Source organism: Lepidochelys olivacea (assembly GCF_965140295.1).
Source record: "Lepidochelys olivacea isolate rLepOli2 genome assembly, chromosome: 3".
NCBI classification, from domain to species: domain Eukaryota; kingdom Metazoa; phylum Chordata; order Testudines; family Cheloniidae; genus Lepidochelys; species Lepidochelys olivacea.
Window position 1 is genome coordinate 191,811,680 of NC_140413.1, and position 21,824 is coordinate 191,833,503.

The 21,824-nt window shown below is 44.2% G+C and overlaps 1 protein-coding gene across 3 annotated transcripts in view; it reads right to left on the reverse strand.

Annotated features, from left to right (window-relative positions):
* XPO1 (exportin 1) overlaps positions 1–21,824 on the reverse strand; it is a 78,526-nt gene that overhangs the window by 28,426 nt on the left and 28,276 nt on the right. For all 3 annotated transcript variants that reach the window (XM_084622330.1, XM_084622329.1, XM_084622331.1), the window contains 7 exons: positions 21,516–21,577; positions 21,392–21,436; positions 21,067–21,248; positions 20,569–20,617; positions 20,364–20,483; positions 20,084–20,212; positions 6,322–6,480 (listed from right to left, as the gene is read on the reverse strand). In XM_084622330.1, coding sequence (XP_084478456.1) covers positions 6,322–6,480; positions 20,084–20,212; positions 20,364–20,483; positions 20,569–20,617; positions 21,067–21,248; positions 21,392–21,436; positions 21,516–21,577 — 746 coding nt within the window. The remainder of the gene's footprint in view (positions 1–6,321; positions 6,481–20,083; positions 20,213–20,363; positions 20,484–20,568; positions 20,618–21,066; positions 21,249–21,391; positions 21,437–21,515; positions 21,578–21,824) is intronic.

The following is a 21,824-nucleotide window of genomic DNA, read 5'->3' on the forward strand; positions in this document are numbered from 1 at the left end:
GGTACCCCCTAACATTACCAATTCTGGGTCTTTCCACCAAGTCAGGAAAGTGAGGACTGGAGGTGGGACAGTGAGTCTAAATGTTGTCTACTCAGGGAGTAGACTTATGTCAGCCACATCTGGAGGGGCTGGAGGTGCACCCTTGCATACTATACCACGTAAGTACATACTGCCATGCATCCCAATAGTTTGAGGCACACCTGGACAGTCATTATTGGATAAACTGTGACATTGGATATCAGATCCGACATAAGTTTGGAATTGGGCCTCCAGAAGGAAGATTCTGGCTTGTGTCGAGTCAAGCACTGCCCCGATTAACTCTATTCTCTGAGCTGGGACCAGAGAGTTGACTTTTGTTAGTTTAATCAGCAGAACCAGTGCCTGGAAGGTGGGCCAGACTGTACTGATGCTGTGCTGTACCTGAGCATGCGACTGACCTTTGATCAGCCAGTCATTGAGGCATGAATAGACTTGGACACATTAGTGCATGAGGAAGGCTGCTGCTGCTATCATACACTTCATGAAGACCTGTGGGGCTGCCAATAGGCTGAAGGGGAGAGCGGTGAATTGATAGTGGCGTTGACCCCCTACAAACCTGAGAAATCTTTGGTGACTGTGGAAGATAGAGATGTGAAAGTAAGCTCCATTAAACTGAGGAAGGCGTAGCAGTCTCCTGGATCTAGGGAGGGTATGATGGAGGCCAGAGAGACCATGAGGAACTTTTAGTTTCTTGAGATATCTGTTGAGGTGATGCAGGTTCAAGATGGGCAGTAGGCCTCCTCTGGCCTTTGGGATTAGGAAATACTGGGAGTAAAAAAAAAAAAACACCAAAAAAACCTCTTCCCTCTCAAGGAACTTCTTTTATGACCCTGTAACGAGGCAGATTGGTCACCTGCAGACCTGGAGGGGAGGGGCTCCTCACTGAACCTTGGTGGGCGGAACCACGCCACACTCCACTTTCCTGCCAGAAGTCAGTAGACGGGACAGGAAGTACAAAAGGCGGGCCGGAGAACTCAGTTGAAGCCCCAGCTGCCAAAGGAGCCAGAAACCTCCTGCGAACTCTAGAGCTGGGTGGCTGCTGCAGATCCTGAGGAAGTGGAGGACTGGCCAGGACCATTTACAGACCTGAACATGGAGGAGATGCAAGCCCTGACAGAGGCCCTCTTCCCCAACGACCAGAACGACCCTCTAGAGAGCCAGGTATGCCCTGAGGGGGGAGTTAGGAAGTGGCCCGGGGTAACCCCCCCGTCTGACTGCAATCCTGACAGCAGGTGAGTCAGTGAGTTGCAGTCATGATCCCTGCTGACCCAGTGGCAGACCACTCTGCCACTGCTAGGACCCTGGGCCGGGATGCAGTGGAGTGGGTGGGCCTGCGTCACCCCCCCACGCCACCCCAACCCGTGGGTGGCAGTCTCCCCCTCTCTTAGGTAAGAAGCCTGCACTCGTTGACCCTCTGCTAGAGCTAGGAGGCCTGACTGTTTTGCTGCTCAGCCTGAGTGCAGGCCTGAGCCCTCAGACTCTACTTCCCCACCCTGATCAAGGGCCTGGGCTAACTGACTGTTTGGCTACCCAGCCAGAGTACAAGCCTGAGCCAGAGACTCTTTGCTGCCCCGCCCTGACCAGGGGCTGGGCTCCATGTTTGTCGTTTGGCCCTGATCACAGACCTGCCCTGCATTTCCCATGCCAGGCAGACTCCCAGAGATGTAGTGAGGCCTATTGGCTTCCCACAGACCCAGAGGGAGAGGGGCTATTCCCCCCCAATGGACTACAGGCCCCCACAAGTAGGAGGGATTGCATCTCCCCAGCGAGGAGTTGCTGGTGAGAAGGGCCCCTGAAGAGGGACTCGGGTGGGGAATGGGAGGGAGGGGTAGATACAAACTGGAGGGTGGAACCAACTGTTACTGTACTGAGTAACTAACAGTCCAACATTATCTATGATTATGCTTGGCTGAAGGGCAACAAGATGGTCCAAAAACCAAGAAAGGCGATGAATCTGGAACTCAGACTGGTGTAATGCCCTCTGATGCACCTTTAAAAAGCCTGCGGATCAGTGACCATTGTGCCAGGATCATGAAAGGCTTGCTCCTAGACAGTGCAGAGGTGGTTGGTCCTGGCATGGAGCTCAGCGCTTCCTGCTCTTTCCTATCCCCGGCTGTCCTGGCTGCCGGAGATCCTTGTGGGGCTGGCAGAATTGGGGGAGACAGGTCCTTCATCACTTGAAATGCCTCTGGCGTTGAAAGAGGTGGTGGACACCTAAGCACCATGGTTGCTTCCAGGAGTCTATGGTGGGTCCCAAACCAGACTAGGCACTCTAAGTGGAGTTGACAGTGCCATCAGTGGCTCGGTGAGGACAAGTGACCTGACATGGGTCTCACTGAGCTGTCCATTTCCTGCACCACAGAGCGCCCTCTCTCTGTGTCCTGTTTCTTATGCTTCTTCCTCAGCACCGGAGACGAGGAACGGTGGCGGAAAGAGCACTGTGCCGAGGGAGTGCTTTGCATGGATATCGAAATGCTCAGCACCGATGTGGAACAGTTTGGTTCCGAGACTGGTCTGAGGGCCACCTCCATGAGTAGGACATTCAGCTGATGGACACTTTTTTCTCGTGCGAGGGCTGCATTTTTGCCAATCTGGCACTTATCTTTAACCTGAGACTCCCCCAGACAGACACTTTAAACAGCTAGAGTACAGGTCACTCACCTTGCATTAGCTTGCTAGTGGCAAGAGGCCCAGAGCTTGAAGCCCAGGGATCAGGACATGCCCAGCCTCTGCGGCAAAAAGTCCCTCGATGACAGAGACAACTATTCACACTAGTATATACGCTAATACTGAGAACTAACTACAATAACTACACTAAGAATAAATGGAGAAAAGTCCAAACCACTTGCCGCAGCAAGAAGGATCGTTCCAGCAACCATCATGGGTAGTAAGAAGGAATCAAGAGGATGCGCCCCTTATCCCAATGCGTCTGTACGCAACTCTAGAGGGCACTAGAGCCGACCCTACAGATTCCACTAAGGGAAAAATCTCCAGAAACAGTGCACACAGCATGCACATACCTACCATGGAAAAGACATGAGCAAGCACTTGAAGAATAAATCAGTTCTTAAAACTCCAAAAGCAGAGTCTTCGCAACCAGTTTTTAAGAACTTTTGTAAAACCAGTTGAAGCAGTTGCATAGGATTTGAAGTGTTTCATAAGCATCCCAGGGACTTAAGCCCACATTTTTAAAAGGTATTCAGGCTTTGCTGGGTCACTGTTGCAACACCTGATTTAAGAGCCTAAAATCTCATTTTCAACAGGGATTGAGGCACTTAGTCTAAATTCCATCAACACTTGGTGACCAAGCAACACCTAAATACCTTTAAAAATCTGGTCCCTGGATTCTCAGAATACTGATTTTTTTCTAAAGAAGAAAACAAATCTATATAATCTTACCAGTTGCACCTGACAGAGCTAGGAAGCCAGAATGAAGAAACTGTGCTATGAAGAACACCTCAAAAAGAGGTCTTGTCATTACTAAAGATGTGAATCTTTTGCAACTAAACTCACTGTACTGAAGCAATTTAACGACAAACAATTCAGCGTATTCATGCTAGCTATGCTGAATCAGTTTAAGATATTTTGCAGTGTCTGTCCTATGTCCTCACTAGCACTGTCCTAAACATTGTCAGCTGCAATATTCTGAACCCTGATCAGAGTAGTTCAGCTTCCAGAAGCAATGTACTGAGGGAGATTTCAAAAGGCCACCACACTACAATGTGGGACAACAGTTGAAGTAGCAGGAGACCCATGTCAGCTAATATGCATCCATAGTGGTGCTTAAACAACAAAGGCAGAAAGTGAATCTAGTTCCACATAAAACTTTTGAAGCAGTTGCACATGAATATGAAAATACTTAGTTGTTTGAAGGGCTGAGCAGGAGAGAGGCAGAAGCAGCAGCAACACAGAACAGCCGACACCCAGCACAACTTTGAATCGCAACACATGACTAAAGAGACCTATCCTACGACTCAAATCCTAGAATCATCTTTTAGGTTCTTGTGGGCCATGGGCCAAAACAGATTGAGAACCACTGTTTTAATACTTCTGATGGTGCAGAGCAGTTTTCTGCAAAATATTCACAAGTACCTTGCCCAGTTCAGTTTTAAATGATTGAAAAAATGGGGCTTCTTACACTTCCATTGCAAGATTATTCCCCAGTCTAAGGGCCTGTCTAGATTACAAACAGACTCCGGGGACTCCACTGTAACTGTTCTATACTTGCTGCTTAGATAGATTGCCCTTTAAGTGTTTGATAAAATCTTCCAGGGTTTCAGTTTCACACCCTTTTCAACTACAACTGAAATTTTCTTTTATTCTATTTCACTGCATTGCTCTTAGTTATATTTCATGACTGAGAGGAAAAAGGAATGCAGCAGCAACTAGGAAAAGAAGGGAGCAAGCAGAACTATAGTAATACTGTAAGCTTTGACTACTACAACATATGTACAGCATTTAGCACAATGAGGCCTTAATCTCTAACTGCAACCTCTAGGGATATGTCTACATGGCAATTAAACACCCATGGCTGGCCTGTGCCAGCTGACTCAGGCTGGGGCTTGTGGGGCTGTTTAATTGCAGTGTAGATGTTCAGCCTGGGCTCTAGGACTCTGCAAGGTGGAATGATCTTAGAGCTCAGGCTGCTGCCCCAGCCCAAACATCTACACTGCAATTAAGCGATCCCTTAGTCCGAGCCAGCAGGCATGGATCAGCCACAAGTGTGTAAATGCAGTGTAGACATACCCTAGGTGCTGCTGCAATGCAAATATGGTCACCAAGAGTACATGGTAAATAGGGCTTAGAGTTCCGCTGTTGGATCATATTAAAGAAGTTCTGTATTAAAATCACAAATGAGTTTGATTCCCCATAGTTTAAATTCCAGGGTATTAAGAGGTCTCATGGTTTTTGGTACTGTTTCTCTCTCTCTCTGTGTGAAACTTGCAAGCTGCTAATTGTGTTAGTACATTCTAAGACAGAGTCTGTTCTCAAAGCAATAGTCTTTAACTACAGAAGCAACACCCAGAGACTCCCCACCCTTTTGTTGTATTCATCTCGCTTTGTTAATAATTGTGATTAAAATAGAGATAGAGGATGTATGTGGATGGATGCTTGGTGTGGATAATAACTGAATGATCAGGGAGCTGCCAGCCTAAGAATCCAGTGTCCATCGGCTGAAGAAGGCATCAAGTGGAAATAACCAGAGGACCCCCAGAGGGCAGACTGGAATCCACCCAACAGCCTCAAGAATGGGAGAACCAAAGAACAAGATAACATCTGGCAGCATGGTGCCATCAGGAATGAAGCAGCAATTCCCATAGACTGGCATAGGAAGAAATTCCTATAAAAATGGACTCTAGAAAGGGAGAACTTTGGGGTCTGATTCTGCAAACCAACTTCCAGCAGCATCAGATGAGCATCTGACAAGGCCCTGCTCCCTCCTCATGTCCAGGCCACCTGGCCAGTGGCTTGGCATGAGCAACTCTAAGGCTGGTACCTATGATAACAACCTTACAGAATGTGTGTGTGTGAGTGTGTGTGAATAAATATGAAATTGAATGGAATGTTATAGCTATAACTAACTGCTTACTATGATTCTTTCTGTATTCACAATAAATGTGGCATTTTGTCTTTTCCCCTTTAATAAGATCCTGCTGGTTTTTATTGGTATAACACCGCCACTATTAACCTGTAAAGATTACCCCAATGGCATGTATTACTGCAATGTATATCTCTGTTATTACATAATGATGGGATACTTCCCTCAACTAGGTTGCTTAGTTTAATACTGAAAGTTTGAAACGGCTCACTTTACGGAGGTTATGATAAATACAGAGAAGACACTAGGATAGTTTAAGTCGAAAGCTAAATGTTATATTACACATACATACACCCCTCCCTCACACAGCTTTCAAGTTTTCCCATGTAGTTCTTTAGTAGCAGGAACTGTATCTGCCTATACATTTGTACATATAGCACAAAGGGGCCCTGATCATGACTGCAGTCTTTGGGCATCGTGATATAAATAATGTAAGGTCACTGCATATAGAAGTGCAATTAGCAGGTGTTACCAAGTGCAATATCTTTAATGTGTCTCAATCAGGGGTTTAAGTATTTGTTAGTTATGGGAAGGAAACTCAAGTACTTACTTCTCTAACTGCATTTCTTTTGTGGTGAGTGCTACAGATTTAGTTCAAGTAACTGCACTAGGGACACATCATTTGAGGTACTCATCCAGCACAAGGACATACAAAGTACATTAACTGCCACTAGAGAACTTACCTCCATTAACGTTTCCCTCAGATTTAATCTCTTTTCTATAAGTTGACCATGTTCCTTGAGAAACGTGCAAAGAAACAAGCTGAGATTCTGAATGAAGTTTTGTTCATCATCTTTTCCATTGGAGTATGCGAGTCGAATATTGGTGTTTAAAGGAAGCATCTAAAAAAACAGGAATGAAGTTTCTAGATCAGCAGTTTTTAAACTTTTGTATAGTACGGATCACACCAAATAGGTATCTCAAACAATATCTCCTCCTGTTTGCAATTGTGCAATATTACCTGAAGACGACAGGGAACATTTGGGTGTTTTTAAACAACAAATGACTTGTCCCTTTTAGGAAAAAACATTTCTGCTAATCACTGCATTCCCCTCCTTACAACCACTCTGCAAATGCTTCTCCCCTCCACCCCACCAAAAGCACACAGATATATCTGTATGGAAAGGTTCCAAGAAATGGGAACAAATTCCATTAATCTTTAATATACTATACCGTGCCTGTATAATAGGGCCTTGGCTTTCAAGGGCTACCCACAATATAAATAAAAATAATCTCAATGCCTTACGTTTGATGACTGCCTTAAAACAACAGTATTGACATTAAATTAAGTGTTTCAGAGGACCTAAATCTTTAATTATCTGCCAAGATTATATTTTAGTGTTAAATTAGTTTGGTTCTAATATAGTTTATCTTTATAAAACAAACTAATTCAGTCAAATGAAGTCTTAGAGTAAGAAGAAGGAATTCAAATGGAAGTCTCTGGGCCAAATTCAGCAATGGTATAATGTGGTACTAAAATGGGTTTACCCAATTTGTGGTATATTAAAATACTTATTCAATTGGTACATAAACTGAATAAAAACTCAATAAGCCAGGCAAATTTAAGTAGAAAGAAGTAAAAGCACGTAACAGGAGCATGGAAGAACAGAACACCAGCTGCCAAATTAAACAAAGAGTAATACTCAGAACTCTGACATGTCTGAATTTAGCCCAAAAGGGTATAATCCCCATTTTCTTCAATGGGAGCCACATTAGGATTGCAAAAAATCCTGTTTAAAACACTAGCCATATGTTTCCAGATGCTTTAAAACTTGCACGTCCACTAGATGCTGCAAGTGAACAAACAGAGGAAAATTAAAAGAAAAACTCATGTAGTCATTTATGTCATTTATGAAAGATGACTTAAAAAGGACTACAAGCATCCACACTAGGAAGATCTGTTCATAAAAATATACAGTATTCAAGTTGCTGAAAATGCCATCCAAGGATGCAGAATAAAATATGACAAGGATATTGATCAGAAAATGAGAGGTGAACTTTACGTACAATCAAACTTAGGTACAACCATATCTGGGTGCATAGCATGCTATTTGAGTTTGAGAAAGTAATAAACTTGATCAGCCTAATGCATATTGTGGAAATAAATTCTTAGGCAACCAGCAACTGCTTGGTGAATGACTGGTTGAAAGAACCGGTGCCCCAGATTTTCACTGACACACCAAGAAACTCAGGAAGACTGCTACTACATTTGAATCCAACTACCATGTTAGATTTCACACTGAGCATGAGGACTACACTTCTATCCCGATAAAACATGAATTCAGACATAACGTCGTAAACCAGCGCTCTGGGGGGCAGGGCTACACGCTCCAGCGGATCAGTGCATCAGGCTCCGACACACTCCTCTGAGTGGCGTTTTAAGGGTGCCTGGCCGGGCCGAGGGGATGGATAAGGGGCAGAGGGTCTCAGGGGATGGTCAGGGGACAGGAAGCGGGGGGGTTGGATGGTTTGGAGGTTCTGGGTGTGTGGTGGTCAGGGGATGGGGAACGGGGGTATTGGCTAGGGAGTGGAAGTCCCGGGGGGCCTGTCAGGGGGTGGAGGTGTGGATAGGGGTCGTGGCAGTCAGGGGACAGGGAGCTGGGGGGTTGGGTAGGGGGTGATTAGGGACCGGGGGTATGGGGAGGATCTTCTCTGGAGGGGGCGGTCAGGGGACAAGAAGCGGGGGGGGTGGGGGGGTGGGTGGACAGGCTGGGGGTTCTGAGGGGACAGTCAGGAGGTGGGAAGTGACTATTAACGGAAATGCTCGAGGCCAAAGGAAGTTCGATACAATGTGGTAAGATTTTTTGGCTCCCCAGGACTGTGTTATATCAGGGTAGAAGTGTAGTGTACTTTGATTAAAATAGCAGCATTCATATTACACAAGGAATGCTTCTCATCAGAGAGCCACTGAACTTAAACCTTTTCCAGTTGCTTTGAGAGACTTGTCAGATTACAGGCTGACACTACTGTCACATCCTCAGTGGAAATCTGTCTTGCTCCAAGAACTATCACTATCAAAAAACCCCCAACCAATCAAAACAACAAAAAAAACCCATACAAACCAAGAACTGAATCAAACCTAAGGAACCTTTTCCATTACTTAGCCAACATGATTGTCTCAAACACAAGGCCATCCGTTGAGTCTATACAAGAGGAAATAAATTGACTACTGAGGACATAATTTAGTTCATTTCTTGTCTTCCAATAGTTAAAATTGAAGATCCAAAATTCAAACCAATAGCCTATACTTGTGAAAGAGGTTGAGCATAATTTGCTGCATGAGGATGATTGTTAATTGTGGAAATAAAGTCATGGAAGACAGAACCACTGAAAACAAAGTGTTGTATTTAGAATTGATTTCTGCACTTCAGTCCAGCAAACTTGGCATCAGAAATGCTCTCAGCTCATTTGGATAAATTTGGCTCAAGCTTTGTAGTAGTTTAGATGCTGAAAAAGCAAGTACATTGGTAGAAGTGTTTTGATATATTAGAGCAAATACACTTATGTTTCACAGAATAGTTTTCCATTTTGGATAAAGTTTATGTCTGTGTTTGAGGAATAACTGTAATTAAACACATAACATGGGATGTATTTTATTTCAAACCATTTTTCTCCCTGCCCCCCCAAGATTGGGTAAACCACAACCCTGAGTTCCATCCCTTTTTATCCAAGCCAGATTTTATCCTAACAAAATCCAAGTCAGCTATTCATTTAAATACCCACTGAATGCCAAACCAGAAGAAGATACAGTACTACTTTGTTCAAAAATGCATTTTAGTAGTACAATCTACGGCAAGGTTGAAACTTAAATTGTTATCACCACCACCAAAGCTGGTTTAAGGTCACTACGAGACCTTTATTCATCAAGAGTTGACCTATAACATGAACAGATTGCTAGAAAATGCAAACTTTGATCTCAAAGATTTTTGTTGGTATGAATGCTATATTCCACACACACCTCAACTGCTTCACTGTCTCAAAACAAATTTGCACACCACACCGCAAAATCCTAGATCCATTACTGTCCCCATGTCAGTGGGAGAAAACCCACGAGATGGTTTGGGGCCAGAGAGGAACAAGCTGTTTAGTCCAAACAGCTTGCAAGCTCAGCCAGAGCAATTTTTATGCATAAACTTCAGGAAATTTCCTGTCAAAAAAGCATTAAGCTACAGTGAATGCTGTAAATTTGTGTTACCTGAAAGAAAAACCCTTGAACATTGTGATCTTCATAGAAAGTCACAGTCAGCACTAAAGGTCACCAACCAACTTAAGTTTGTCATGAATCACCTAAGTAATGCTGGGTCAGACCAATGGGTCATCAAGCCCAGCATCCTGTCTGTGACAGTGGCCAGTGCCAGAAGCTTCAGAGGGAATTAACAGAACCCTGTTGCCCAGTCCCAGCTTCTGGCAATCAGAGATTTAGGGACATCCAGAGGATGGGGTTGTGTCCCTGACCATCTTGGCTAATAGCCATTGAGGGACCTATCCTCCATGAACTTATTTAATTCTTTTTTGAACCTCATTGTGCTTTTGGCCTTCAAAACATACCCGGTTGACTGTATGCTGTGTGAAGTACTACTTTCGTATGTTTGTTTTAAGCCTGCTGCCAATTAATCTCATAACTATTGTGTTATGTGACAGGATAAATAACATTTCCCTATTCACTTTCTCCATACCATTTGTGATTTTATGGATCTCTATCATATCCCCTACTAGGGGTCTTTTTTTTTTTTTTCTTTAATAAGCTGATCAGTCCCAGTCTTTTTAACCTGTCCCTGTATGGAAGTTGTTCCATACCACTTATTTTTGTTGCCCTTCTTGGTACCTCTTCCAATTCTAAAATATCTTTTTTGAGATGTGGAAAACAGAAGTGCACACAGTATTCAAGGTGCGGCCATACCATGGATTTATATTTTGGCATTCTGATCCCTTTCCTAATGGTCTCTAACAAAGTTAGCTTTTTTGAATGCCACTACACATTGAGCAGATGTTTTCAGACAATTATGCACGATGACTGATGTTTTTCTTGAATAGTAACAGCCACTTTAGCCCCTGTCATTTTGTCTATATAGTTGGGATTGTTTTTTCCAACGTGCATTAGTTTGCACTAATCAACACTGAATATCATCTGCTATTTTGCTGCCCGGACACCCAGCTCTGATAGATCCATTTCTCAGTCAGCTTTTGACTTAGCTACTTTGAGTAGTTTAGTGTCTCTGCAAACTTCGCCACCTCACTGTTCACCTTTTTTTCAAGATCATTTATGAGTATGTTGAACAGCACAGGTCCCAGTACAGATCCTTAGGGGACCCCACTATTTACCTCTCCACTGTGAAAACTGATTTTATACCTATCCATTGTTTCTTATCTTATAATCAGTTATTGATCCATGAAAGGACCTTCCCCCATATTCCATACTGCTTAATTTGCTTATGAGCCTTTGGTGAGAAACCCTGTCAGACCCTTCTGAAAGTCCAACTACACTGTATCAACTGGATCACCCTTGTCCACATGCTTGCTGATACCCTCAAAGATTTTTCATGGATTGGTGAGCCATGATTTCCCTTTACAAAAACCATGTTGATTCTTCCCCAACATATTGTGTTTATAGGTCAAATCATTCTGTTCTTTACTATAGTTTCAACCAATTTACCTGGTACTGAAGTTAGGTTTACTTGACTGTAATTGTCAGGATCACCCCTGGAACCACCCCCCTCCCTTTTTTTTTAAAATTGGCATACATTAGCTATCCTCTAGTCATCTGGTGTAGAAGCGGATTTATGCGATAGGTTACAAATCACAGTTACGAGTTCTTTAATTTCATATTTGAGTTCCTTCAGAACTCTTGGGTGAATACCATCTGGTCCTGGTGACTTATTACACAGTTTAATTTATCAATTTGTTCCTAAACCATCTGACACCTCAATCTGGGGGCAGTTCCTCAGATTTGTCACAGAAAAAGAATGGCTAGGTTGTAGGCACCTCCCTCACATCCTCTGCAGTGAAAACAGATACGCGTATTCATTTAGTTTTTCTGCAATGACTTTGTGTCTTTCTTGAGTGATCCTTTAGCACCTTTATTGTACAGAGGCCCCACTGACTCCTTGTCAGGCTTCCTGCTCCTGATGTACTTAATTTTTTTGCTGTTCATTTCTGTGTCTTTTGCTAGATGTCCTTCAAATTCTCTTTTGGTCTGCCTAATTATACTTTTACACTTGACTTGCCAGAATTTATGCTCCTTTCTGTTTTACTCACTAGTACTGGACTTCCAATTTTTAAAGGATGTCTTCTTGTCTCTAATCACTTTTACTTGGTTGTTTAGCCATAATTTGACAATTTTGATTGATTGATCTTCTTAATCATTGTGATTAATTTTTTTAAAAATCACTTGATAACCCTACTTACATTTAATTACCAAGCAGTTCAGCTATGTTTACCTCTTGAACAGATAAAATGGTTACTAACTTTACATAACTGTTGTTCTTTGGAATGTGTTGCTCATGTCTATTCCATGTTAGAAGTGTGGGCGCCACGTGCACCATTGCAGGATATTTTCCCCTCAGTGGTATCTGTCGGGCTGGCTCTAGTACCCTCTGGAGCCATGCACTCATGCACTGGTATAAGGGTGCCATCTGCCACTCACCCTTTCAGTTCTCTATTGCTGGTCAGCTCCAACAGAGGGGTATCAGAGCAGGTCGTGGGCTTAGGAGGTGGGCCTGGAGTTCATGGACATGCTACTGCAACACTGTTTTTCCGAACCGGTCATCTCGAGCTTGTTGAGTGATGGCATAGTGGGATGCAAAGGTATGCATCGATGACCAAGTTTCTGCCCTACAGATGTCTTGGATTGGGACTTGTGCAAGGAATGCCACTGAAGAGGCTTGAGCTCTCGTGGAGTGAGCTGTTAGGATGGCTGGAGGCGTAACACTGGCCTGCTCGTCACAAGCCCAAATACATGCGGTTATCCAGACTGACATCCTCTGGGGCTGATACCGGAAGCCCTTTCATCCTTTCTACTACTGCTACAAAGAATTGCATGAATCTTCGAAAGGATGTAGTTCTCTCAATATAGAGGACAAGGGCATGTCTAACATCCAATGAGTGAATCCGCTGATCCTCAGACTTCTTGTGAGGCTTCGGGAAGAAGACTGGCAGGAAAAATAGCCTGGATAGTATGGAATTGTGAAACCACCTTTGGTAGGAAAGCCAGGTGGGGGCACAGTTGGACCTTGTCCCCAAAGAACACTCTGTATGGTGGTTCTGATGTAAGGACCCTGATTTCAGAGACCCTTCTGGCTGAGGTCACCTTCCAAGAGAGAAGTAGTAGAGGGCACAAAACTAGTGGCTCAAAAGGAGGGCCCATGAGCCTTGACAGAATCAGGTTTAAGTCCCAAGGAGGGATCAATTTGCAGACGTGAGGGTAAAGTCTCTCCAGTCCCTTGAGAAACCAGACAGTCATCTCACTGGAGAACACTGACCTGCCGTTCATTGGCAGGCAGAAGGCTGAGATTGCTGCTAAGTGCACCTTGATAGATGCCAGGGCCAGACTTTGCTGCTTCAAATGGATTACGTAGTCCAAGATAGACTGAAGGGAAGAATAAACCAGAGACCTCGTTGAGATGCCCACAATGAGAAGCGCTTCCATGTGTCTGTGACGTTAAGTGTGATACTTTCTTACTGAAAGGTGACACTGGTCCAGAAAGAGTTAATTAACTCACAGACTGACATGACCCATGGCTGAACTTTAAAGACTTGTTAGGAAGATATGTAAATAATAGAGCTTTGAATGCAAGCCTGCATTGTTAGGGATAGAAGAGTAGCTGTTTGCTCAGGTCTTGTGTTGTAAGCAAAGAAGTCGTGTCTATTACTATGGCTTTGATTCAAAGATCAAAAAAGGAGTATTAACATTTAGGAAGACACTTGAGTGAAACAGTATTATTGTCTATAGGTCTCTTTGAAGGTTGTGGTAACCTGTATCTGAACTGTATAATGGATAAATTACCCCCTCTGCTAATTGCCATGATGTTTGAGAGACGGAAAGTTAAGCCTATTGTTTTCTCAGGCCAAGAGGCTGCTGGAAATATATAAAAATCCTGGGACATGACCCTTCTTCATCTCAGATCTGCTTTGGGTTTCAAGAAGGGGAAACCTTAAGCCATAAGAATTGAGATCCCCAGTCACTGACTAGAGTCACCCTGAATAGAGACATTGAACTATAACCTATGGACTATTTCTAAAAGAATTTTTGGCAACGACACTCACCATCTCTGCTATGTATCTGGACCTCAAGAAATTGAACTCAAGTCTGTATGTATATCATTCTTCTTTTTAAATAAATTTTAGTTTAGTTAATAAAAATTGGCTATAAGCGTGTATTTGGGGTAAGATCTAAGTTATCATTTGACCTGGGTCTGGGGCTTGGTCCTTTGATATCAGAACCTTTTTTCTTTTACTGGGGTATTGGTTTTCATAACTGGTCATCCCCATAAGGAGAGCAGTGCTGGTGGCAATACTGGGAAACTGGAGCACCTAAAGGAATTTCTTGTGTGACTTATGGTTAGCCAACGGGGTAAAACCAAAGTACTCTCTGGCTGGCTGGTTTGGCATGCCCTAATAATAAAAGAACACCCAGTTTTGAGCTGTAACTGCCCTGCTCTAAGCAATTTGTCCTGAATTGATACTCCCAGTTGTGTCCTACCAAAGGCCGCATCGTTACAGTGTCCAGGCAGGTAGCCCCAGTGCAAAGCTTCCTACTACCTAGCAAGACCTGTTGAACTTGCTCTGAACAGGCCTGCTCCTCTGGGTTCAGCCATGTAACATCCATGCAGTTAGGTTAAGGAATGCAAGGTTCGGGTGGAGCAACCAGCCATGGTCTTGTGAGATCAGGTCTGGGTGGAGTGGATGCAAAAGAGGAGATGCTACTGATAGGTCCAGCAGCATGCCAAACCAGTGTTGACATGGCCACGCTGGAGCTATGAGAATAACTCTTGCTTTGTTACTCTTGATTCTCAGGAGGACTTTGTGAATCAGAGGGAACAGGGGAAAAGCATGGAGCAGAAGCCCTGTCCATGGGAGCAGAAACGCATCAGAGAGGGGGCCTAGACTGCGCCCAGGCAGCAAGCAAAACTGATGGTACTTCCTGTTCTGCTTGGTCCCCTGGGGAGACTCCCACCTCTGGAAGATGAGCCTGGCGATCTCTGGGTGAAGAGACTATTTGCGGTGAAAAGAGAAGGATCTGCCGAGGCGATCTGCCAGTGCATTCCAGGCTCCCGAAAGGTCTGATGCCTCTAGGCGGATGGAATGCTTCACACAGAAGTCCCATAAGCGGATGGCCTCCTGACACAGGGCAGAGGATCAAACTCCTCCCTGTTTGTTGATATAGAACATGGCCATGGTCTGTCAGAACTTGCACCACCTTGCCTAAGATCTGGGGGAGGAATACCTGACAGGCTAAACGTACAGCCCTGAGTTCCCTGCTGCTTATGTGCAGGGTGAGTTCTTCCTGGGACCACAGGCCCTGAGTCCTTAGGTTGGGAAGCCTTACTTCCACAACCTCGGTCTGACATGTCCAAAACTAGGGAACCAATGGCTATGGGGCTCGAGAGAGTACCCCCATCAACACTAATCTTGGATCTTTCCATCTGACCAGAGAGGTGAGGACCAGGGGTGGAACAGTGACCACAAAGTCCAGGTAGTGTCTGTTCAGGGAGTAAACTGATACCAGCCACATCTGTAGAGACTTGAGAAGCAGCCTTCCATGCTGAACCATGTAAGTGCATGGAATGCCATGTGCCCCAGCAGCTTGAGGCAAACTCAGGCTGTTGTAATTGGGTGGACTATGACTTTGGATATCAGATCCAACTGTCTGGAATCAGGCCTCTGGAAGAAAGGCTCTGGTCTGGGTTCAGTGAAGCACTGCCCTAATAACCTCTATTCTCTGAACTGGAATAAAAGTTGACTTTTATTCATTTAAAAACAGGTCCAGTGTTCGGAAGGTGGCTTGGCCTATGCTGATGCTGTTCCATATATGAGCCACTGACCGACCCTTGATAAGCCAGTCAACAATGTATGGGTAGACCTGGATGCCTCACCACCTGAGGAAGGCCACTACTAGTGTCATATACTTTGTGAAATCCCGTGGGGCTGTAGACAGGCCAAAGGGGAGAACGATGAAGTGGTACTGGCATTGGTTCACAAGAAATCAAAGAAATCTTTTGTGGCCACAGAAAATAGAAATGAGAAAGTATGTGTCCTTTAAGTTGAGGATAGTGTACCAGCCCCTTGGATCTAGGGAGGGTATAATGAAGGAGAGGAAACCATGCAGAACCTCAATTTCTTGAGATGACTATTGAGGTGATGTAGGTCGAAAACAGACTGGAGGCCCCCTTGGGATTAGGAAATATCAGGAGTAAAACCCCTTCCCTTTCAAGTCTTCAGCTATTTCCTCCACAGCCCCCAGTTCCAGAAGAGACTACATCTCACGGGCAAGGAGTTGCTCGAGAGAAGGGTCTCTGAAGAGGGATGGGGGTGGATGAAAACTGAGGGTATAGCCAATTGTCACTGTGTTCAGCACCCAGTGGTCCAATGTTATGCAGGACTATGCTGGAGCGAAGTGGGACAGATGGTCCAAAAATAATGGGGAGGCAGGATCTGAAGCAGGAACTGGTATAGTGCCCTCGGACACACCCTCAAAAGGCCTACTTAGGCCCACCGGAGCATCTATGAGACCCCACCTGGGAAGTTGAAGTGGACAGGAGAGGCGGACGCTGCTTGTAACCGCTCCCTTTCTTTTTACAGGGTTCCTGTCTCAGAGGTGGTGCCGAGAAACGAGGTGGTTGTTGGGGCCTGAAGAGCTTCCTGAAACAGATGGCGCGTAGAGGCCCAAGGACAGGAGGGTGTCCCTTGAGTCCTTCGGGCCATGAAGCCTCGTGTCCGATGCTCCAAGAACAGTAAGGAGCTTTCAAAAGGGAGGTCCTGGATAGACTGCTGGACCTCATAAGGAAGTCCCGAGTACTGGAGTCACGTGCAACGCTTCATGGCGACAGCTGAGGTCATTGTCCTGGCTCCTGTGTTGGCTGTGTCCAGAGCCACCTGGAGAGAGGTCACGTCACATTCTTACCCTCTTCCAAGAGGTCACTGAATTCCTGCCTTGAATCTAGAGGCAGAGAGAGTTTTAAAATTTGGCCAGGGAGTCCTACGGATTTTTGTCCTTCTTCCTTGGCACCTTACTGGTTAGAGATACACAGTTGAAGGCTACCTGTTGAATAAATCTCTCCCCCAAAACAGGCAGGGCGCAAAAAACCTGGACCTATCCCCTCTTGTTGGCTGCCGACACAACCAGATCCCCACAGTGGGGTGTGTGAGCAAGGATAGGTACTTGAACCCACATGCTGGCACATATTTCTTCTCTGACCTCTGAGGTGGGAGGGGGGCAGAGGGGGCGCAGAGAAGGAGTTTGCCAGAGAGCCTTGACTGGACCCAGTAAAGCCTCGTTAATGAGTAAAACCACTTTGGAGGGAGCTGCCACAGCCAGAATGTCAATAAGGCTGTGGGATGTTTCCTTAAGCTTCTCAATTTCCATCCCCATGTTAGCTGCTATCCACTTCAAAAGGTCTTGATGGACCTTGAAGTCATCCTGCAGGAGCAAGCTACTGGGCCCTGAGATGACCTTGTTTGAGGGGGGAGAAGGCGGCAGCGGCAGCTTCCTCAATAACATCCATGGGAGCCACATCCTGTTAGTATCGGGGTTGCGATAAGTGAGAAGGGGTGGTAGCCCACCTCTTCAAGACCACAGAGTGTCATCGACGGGAGGGAGAATCCAGTACTGGGGGAAAACCCCAAGGGTTCCAGTTTGGCCACTGACCCGTTGGCCAGGTGCTGGTGGGGGGAATCTGCTGGGTACCAGTGGTGGTTCTTAGGTTTCCCCTTTGGACTCTGATGAAGGGTCCTCCCTTGGTGACTACAGTGGAGTGGTATACCTCTCTGCCTCCATACAGTGCAGAGAGTCCCGGGACCGGTGGCAGACCGTAAGTTGTGACGACAGGATCAGGGTTGATTTGCCCTTAGAGGGTGCCGGGGGCCCGGTGCCCAGAAGGAGCTCAACGCTCCCTGCTCCCAGTCATCAAAGCCAGCAACTGTCCCATCGGAGTCGGGGGGGTGGGCGGGGGAGGGAGAAGAAGACGGACACAACAGGGGACCGGGAGTGATAGTAAATCCGACTGCTGCAAAGGCTTCTGGCGCTGCGGTGGTTTCTGGGTCTCAGCGGAGGGTCCCGCACCAGACTCAGTGCTCTGGGCGGAGTTGACGGTGCCACCAAGGGACTGAGGGTGGAGTGGCAGTCCAGCACGAGTTGCACTGCGCAGTCTTCCCCATTCTTGTCCTTTTTCTGCACCGGTGAGTGCCCCTCTGTCGGTGCACTGTTTTTTGTCCTCCTTCCTTGGCACCAGAGATGATGAACAAAGCACTCCTCTGGCACCATACCAAAGCCAAAATGCTCACTGCAGAATGGTAGCAACTTGGCTCTGAGGCTGGTCTGAGTGGCTTCCATTAGGATAGCCTTCAGTCTTTTTTCTCTGTCATTTTTGGTGCAGGGTCTAAAGTCCTGACAAATCTGGCACTGGTCCCTTACATGAGTTCTCCTAAGCACTTCAAGCAGATGCAGTGCGGGTCGCTTACGGGCATACGTTTGCTAAAGGAGGCACAAGGTTTGAAGCTCGGGGATTGGGGCATACCCAGCCTCTGAGACGAAGGGAGTCCCTCGATGATAAGCACTAACACTAACTACAAAATCTGTGTACACAAAAAACTATGTTTAAACAACAAACTAAAAATTAGAATCCAGAAGCCGTTGGGAAGAAGCCTTGCCGAAGTAAGCAGGGTCGTTCCAGCAACAGTAAGAAGGAACTGAGTGAATGTGTGGCTGGCAGCACCCCTTACACTGGTACATGAGCATACGCGGCTCCAGAGGGTACTAGAGCCAGCCCAACAGATACCATTGAGGGAAAAATCTCCAGCAATAAGGCACACAGTGTGCACCCTCCCCACCCCCCATATGGAATGGACATGAGCAAACACTTGAACAAGAACCTATGCTCCACTTAGGACTAAATCAAGAAGAGTCTCTCCTCTTGTAGGTTCCAGGACAAGCTGCTCCAAGAAGCAATCATTAACCATGTCTAGAAATTTTACCTCTGCATCCCATCCTGGAGTGACATACACCCAGTCAGTCAATATGGGTATAGCTGAAATCCCCCACTATTATTGGCTTTTGTTTTTATAGCCTCTAATCTCCCTGAGCATCTCACTATTACCATCATCATCCTGGCAGGTGGTCGGTAATATATTCCTACTGCTATACTATCATCAAACACCAAATCTTTTTTTTCTAATATACAGACCAACCACAAAACTAAAACCCAGAAGACAATTCTGTACTGAAACAATGCACATCAATATACCAGTAACTGAAAACTTAAAAGTAATCTAAATTCACTTATTGATAGACTGACTGAACCAGGGTGCAGCATGTTCTTACAGAGAGGCCATCCTTTAAGGTCAATCAGCTGGAAAAAAAGTCACACTGCTTTTATATAATTTAAATAAACACAAACACTTCCAAGGGTATCATACAGGATAATCTCCAGGGCGATTCCTGGTTTCAGCTGAAGAAATGCACCCTTCTGAATGACTTAGTGAATGAAGTGAGCTGTAGCTCACGTAAGCTTATGCTCAAATAAATCTGTTAGTCTCTAAAGCGCCACAAGTCCTCCTTTTCTTTTTGCGGATACAGACTAACATGGCTGCTACTCTGAAACCTTAGTTTAGACATGTAACTACCATACCTGAGGCTACAAATTTAATGGACAGGTAAAATATTATGTAACGTACACACTCAAGATACACTGATTTAGTGAATTTACTACACAACAGCCTGCAGCGTTTTCTGAAGTCCTTATGAACGCTTCCATCAAACGCATTAACTTTTTTTTTTTTTTTTTTTTAGAACACAAGCTAGATGAACTTGCAAGGTCAAGTCAATGAGGGCAGGACAAAAACAATGGCGGTTTAGATAATCTCAACTATGCATTTTCATGTTTTCTGATGTTTTTGTTTTGTTTGTCTTAACCTGATCTTCAACTCTTGAATATAATAGTAGCCTGAAAAGACACTCTTCAAGTAACCAATAGATACTTACAATCTTAACTTCAGTTTAAGAACTATTTTGCTTGTGAACCTTTAAGATTTATTCAAAAGTTGTTAGTTACATCTTTAAAAATAAACTTACAGTATAACATTCTGCTGCAAAAAGATAGCTAGCTTTCTATAATGAATGTGTATTGGCAAATATAAGCTAAGCTTCCTCTATTAAATTGATTTTGCTAAATAAAAGGCAGTCAAAATTTAAATCAGGAAAGTTTATTTTGTATTAAGTCCAAAAAAAGTTACCTGTTTCAACTGCATCATGGTCAGCGTAAAGAGGGTTACAAACTGTTCCTCGTACTGGCTTACACTGACACCTGCAATCTCTGTGAGGCACTTCAAAGAGACGTTTCGAAACATGGGAACATTTAAAAACTATAAGAAAGATTTCAGAAAGAAGATTATAGATAGTACAAAAAAGAAAATTACATATTAAGCATTTTATTTCAGCTAACCAAAGCTTCCATCTTATTTGCTAGTAGACATCAATAAAAGAAAACAAAAACCAAACCAAACCCCCGATTACCTTGTATATTAATGTGCTGATTAACTTGGTCTCAAAAATGTATCCCAGTGGAATCCAGTTAAGGAATCGTAGCAAAGTTTCCAAAGTTGCATGAACAAGAGGAGCGTTTTGGGAATTTTCCTGTAATGGAACAATACATAAACTAGTTTACCCTCTTCCTACGAAATTCCACTCTATTTTAAAAAGTTATTGAAATTAAACTTACCATCACAAACTGACACAGTTGAAATATCTGAGAGAATTCGTTGCACATACTAAAAAAATTAAAATAGTAAGATGTTAAACATTCAGCATCGCCACATTTAGTGAACTACACTACACATTTCAATAATGGTGCTTTTGCAGTAAGAGAGAAAAGTTTCTGTGAAAATTATACAAATAACTCTCCACATGCAAATTTTGGTTTGCAATCACAGGCACAGAACACGAAACACCATACCTGCTCACAATTAAGAGGGCAGAACTACAATACCTATGAATGTACAAGCTGATAAAGCAGAAGTGTACACAGCTGCTAAATGAGTCTGGTAAGGTTTAACAGTGTCACTAAGAAAAAGGGAATCATCAAAATAGTCAAATCTCAAATTTAAAAAGCTACTATGGTAGCTAGCCAAAAACCTTCGATGAGAGCGATTCTCGAGCAGCAACTGCAAATGTGATGTACATTAGGAGTATGTGAAATATTACAGAATATTTTACTTGCCTGTCTTTCAAATGCTTGGCTTTCACTTGAGTTATCTGCCCACTAGAGAAGTCAAAAACTTCTTCACTTAACAGTTTAAGGATCACCATATTGTTCTGGCAAAGACTCTCACTTGTCCGGCTTGCCCCTACGATATCACTTATGAATGTTGGCCAGTGTTTGGGCCATTCCTGTTTCAGTATCTGAAAGTCATAGAACATCCATGTGGTTGGTACAGCTTTCTTTCTAAACATTCCATATGCAAAACCAGTTCTTCTTGTTAGATTTGTTAAGTGTGTAATTTTCTTAATGCAAGATTAAAAATGCACTAGGAGCTAGCGTTTACCTGAACAAGAATCATATTCAGTTTTCCAATATACACTTTTTCTTTCTAGAGTAGAGAAAAAGAGAGTTAAGTTATCAGTAATGCTTCCCTCCCATTCCACTTCCCCTAAAGAGAATTCACTTACTTCTACACATGTTGGATCAGATGAGGTCTTGATAATTAAGCCGACAACATACTTTTTTATTCCTACGAAGAGAGTTAAAAATTAAATTTTCAACCTGATCTGTTACTATGGATAAATCACCTACACATGGAAAACCTGACTCCAGAAGCATTAAACAGTTTCTCAGCAGCGTGCACATGTACAACCTCAAGCTAGTTTTAATTACACATGCACATCAACTGGAGGATACAACCCAAAAACATCTCCAAAGAAGATCAAAGAACCAAAAACATCTCCAAAGAATATCAGTTAGTGTCTTCCAATCATACG